The sequence below is a fragment of the Crocodylus porosus genome, unplaced genomic scaffold, assembly GCF_001723895.1.
Source record: "Crocodylus porosus isolate Cpor-Errol unplaced genomic scaffold, CroPor_comp1, whole genome shotgun sequence".
Classification (NCBI taxonomy): domain Eukaryota; kingdom Metazoa; phylum Chordata; order Crocodylia; family Crocodylidae; genus Crocodylus; species Crocodylus porosus.
In genome coordinates, this window is record NW_017728949.1 from 42,709,970 (window position 1) to 42,713,416 (window position 3,447).

General features: G+C 68.1%; 1 protein-coding gene across 2 annotated transcripts; it reads left to right on the top strand.

Annotated features, from left to right (window-relative positions):
- The first annotated feature begins 806 nt into the window (after window positions 1-806).
- DLX2 (distal-less homeobox 2) lies at window positions 807-2,950 on the top strand. Of its 2 annotated transcripts, none has more exons than XM_019554690.1 (3): window positions 807-1,388; window positions 1,552-1,739; window positions 1,890-2,950. In XM_019554690.1, the coding sequence occupies exons 1-3, from the start codon at window positions 1,046-1,048 to the stop codon at window positions 2,229-2,231; spliced, it is 873 nt and encodes a 290-aa protein (XP_019410235.1). In that variant the 5' UTR covers window positions 807-1,045; the 3' UTR covers window positions 2,232-2,950. The 2 variants fall into 2 exon arrangements, with proteins under 2 accessions (XP_019410235.1, XP_019410236.1); XM_019554691.1 differs by having other exon boundaries at window positions 1,555-1,739.
- The last annotated feature ends 497 nt before the right edge of the window (window positions 2,951-3,447 follow it).

Here is a 3,447-nt window from a genome sequence, read left to right on the forward strand (position 1 = left end):
ATTTCTTTGCCATTTCTCAGCTAGTCTAAGAAACGGTATCATATCTGAAGCAAGAGTTGTAGACTTTTGCATTTCTGTTTTGTGAAATGCAAACATGCGAGGACTGAGCCTCGGGGCTGCCACGCCGCCAAGGGCAGGGCACGGCCGTGTGACCCGTCTGCCAGGTCAGGTAGGTGCCCGAGCTGGGGTAGTATCTGAGACCCACCGAGCAGGTTTTCCTCCTCAGACCACAACGGGAGACGGAGCAATGGCAGCGCTGTGCAGCTGCGGAAGGCAAGACCCGGAGACGCCGCTGTTAGCTCCAGTGTGTGAATCCCGTCCTCCTGCTCCCCTCACTCCGCCTCAGCGGCGTGTCCGAGCACCGTGCTCCGGGGAGCGGAGGATGGGAAACCAGAACAAATCCGGGGCCTCCCGGAGGTGCCACCCGCTGCCCGGGATCACTGTGAGGACCCAAGCGGGGACGACCCCAGGCTGGACTCGGGTCGGACCTGGCTGAACTCAGAGCCCGGACTAGCCCGGACAGCGGCCGGCCGGCCTCTGGCTGCGGATCCCGGCTCCGCTCCCCCCCGCTCGGCTGCGCTGCAGCTAGAGCACGAACATGGCACAAACACGGGTTTGTGTCACCCCCCGCAGCCCGGCTCCTTTCTGTGCCCCCCCCCCCAAGCACGTGTCACATGCGAGGCGCCTCCCGCGTCCCGGGCTTGTGTGGCACCCGGGGGGGATGCAATGTGCCTGGGCACCTGATTGGCTGTTGCTAGGTGACGTCGCCTGCCCTCACGTGACCGGTGTTAAATGCCCGCCTGGCAGCATCCAGCGCTCCAGACAATCGTACAGCTGCTGGGGGCGTCGGGGCCGCCGGCGCCGCCGTCGCAGTCGCCCGACGCCCGGGGAGCGTGGCCGGCGGATCATGCTGGCTCCTGCCGCAGCAGCGTGGGATTGCCAGTGACCTGCTCCTGCGGCCCCGCCAGGGCCCGCGGCCCGGACTCGTGCTGCTCGGGCTCCTCGTCTGTCCGTCTCTGTCTGGCGGCGGGAAGGGAGGAGCAGGATGACCGGGGTGTTTGATAGCCTGGTGTCAGACATGCACTCCAGCCAGATGAGCTCCGGCACCTACCACCAGCAGCACCAGCACGGCGGCCTGCACAAGTCCCAGGAGTCCCCCACCCTGCCCGTGTCCACGGCCACCGACAGCAGCTACTACACCAACCAGCAGCAGCACGGCGCGGGCGGCGGCGGGTCGCCCTACGCGCAGATGGGCTCGTACCAGTACCACGCCCCCGGCATCAACCCCGTCCCCTACGCCGCCAAGGCCGGCTACGACTTGGGCTACTCGGCCACTTACGGCTCCTACGGACCCTACGGGACCCGGGCTTCCCCGGCCACCGAGTCCGGTACGTTGTCCGCCTCCTCGGCCGCGCAAACGGGGGGTGGGAAGCGGCCCAGGGCTGCCGGCGGGGGCGGGGGCGGGGGGGAGCCGAGCAGGCCCCCGCCCCGTCTGCTCGCTCGGGCCGCCGGGGCCGGGGCCGGGGCCGCTGACCGCTCTCTCCGTTGCAGCAGAGAAGGAAGACTGCGAGCCCGAGGTCAGGATAGTGAACGGGAAGCCAAAGAAAGTGCGGAAGCCCCGGACCATCTACTCCAGCTTCCAGCTGGCCGCTCTGCAGCGGCGCTTCCAGAAGACGCAGTACCTGGCGCTGCCCGAGAGAGCGGAGCTGGCGGCCTCCCTAGGCCTCACCCAGACGCAGGTAAGGCCCCGGCGCTGACCCCGGCGCGCCCACACGGCCTGTCCCGGGAAGGGGCCCCGGCCCGCGGGAGGGGGCGGCCTGGACGGGCAGCCCTCGCCGCCCCTGCCCCGCGCCAGCAGCCTCAGCCCCGCTCTGTCCGTCCCCCCGCAGGTGAAGATCTGGTTCCAGAACCGCCGCTCCAAGTTCAAGAAGATGTGGAAGAGCGGCGAGATCCCGTCGGAGCAGCACCCGCGGCGCAGCGCCTCGCCGCCCTGCGCCTCGCCGCCCGCCTCCGCGCCGGCCTGGGACTTCGCCCCGCACCAGCGCCTGGCGGGCGGCGGCGGAGGCAGCGCGGGCTCCAGCCCCAGCAGCGGGGCGGCCGCCGCTTTCCTCGGGAACTACTCCTGGTACCACCAGGCCTCCAGCACCGCCTCCCCGGTCCTGCAGCCCGCGCAGCCCCCGCACCACCACCACCACCACAGCGCCGCGGTCGGCGCAGGGACGATTTTCTAACCGGGCGGCGCCGCGCCCCCAGCCCGAGCGGACTGAGCCACAGCCACCGGTGCCTTGGCGGAGAGAGGCGCGGGCCGGGCCGGGGGTCCCCGGCTCCCGGCACAGAGCCGCAGCGGTCCCCGCCCCCGCTTCTCCCCCCACCGGTGAAGGACTTGGTTCCTTTTATTTTTGTGATTTAAAAAAACAAACAAACCACAAAGTCTCTAGGTGCCTTGGCGGACGGACGTGACCTCATTTTGATGTTGGGAACAAACAAATACATAATTTTTATAAGTAGAATGGGAAAAAAAGCAGCCGCGAAACCTCCCGGGTTTAAATTATCTTTTTTATTTTATTTTATTTTATTTTATTTTATTTTTTTGCAGTGCGCGCAGGACGGGCCGCGGGCCCCGCTTGTAAATAAAGTTGTTTGTGCGGATCCCCCCTGGTTTCTTTGTATAACAAACGCCCCTCCCACCCCAGCAGCCCGGCCGGGTGGCCCCGGGGCTGTGCGGCGAGCGCGCTGCGGGCACGCGGAGCCGCCCCCGGCTCGCCCCGCTCGCTCCGTGCCCCCCTGGCTGGCAGAGAAGCTACTGATCCTCCCCTCCCCCGGTCGTTGTTTAAGCCTTGCAGGGAAGCGGGTGTTACTTGGGTGGTTATTTATTACGAACACAAAAGCCTCTCGGTGTTTCTTTTACACGCAGAAGAAATTATTTAAATAAATTATTGTTTTCCTGGTACCTGTGCTGTATTTCCTTCCCCCACCCGCAGCCCGGAGCCAAGTCCCCTCCAGCAGCAGCCGCGTGTCCGCCCGCCGGGGAGAGGCTTGGCCCCAGCCCCAGCCCGGCGGCCCCCGTCCCCTCGGCCCCGACGGCCTGGGGCCGTGAATGACTCCGCCAGCTCCCAGCCGCCCGCCGCCTCCCCCGCCTGCTGGCGCCACAGACATTACCCGGCGCTGTCTCCCGCCGGCTCCCCGCGCCCCAGTGACAAGAGGCAACAGCGGCGGCGGCTCCGGCTCCGGCTCCGGCTCCGGCCCGCCCAGCGCTGCCCCCACACCGCGGCCTCAAGGGGCCCTTTGAGCTTTCGCAGCACCGGGGCGCGGGGCAGGGCGCGGGGGTGCCCTGCAAGGGGGGCGCAGCCCAGCTCCCGCGCCCGCGGGCCAGGCCACTCCCCGGGCCTCCCTGCGCGGCTCCCATGCCCCCCCGCGCGGGGTTGCTGCAGGCTGCGGGCGAGGCGG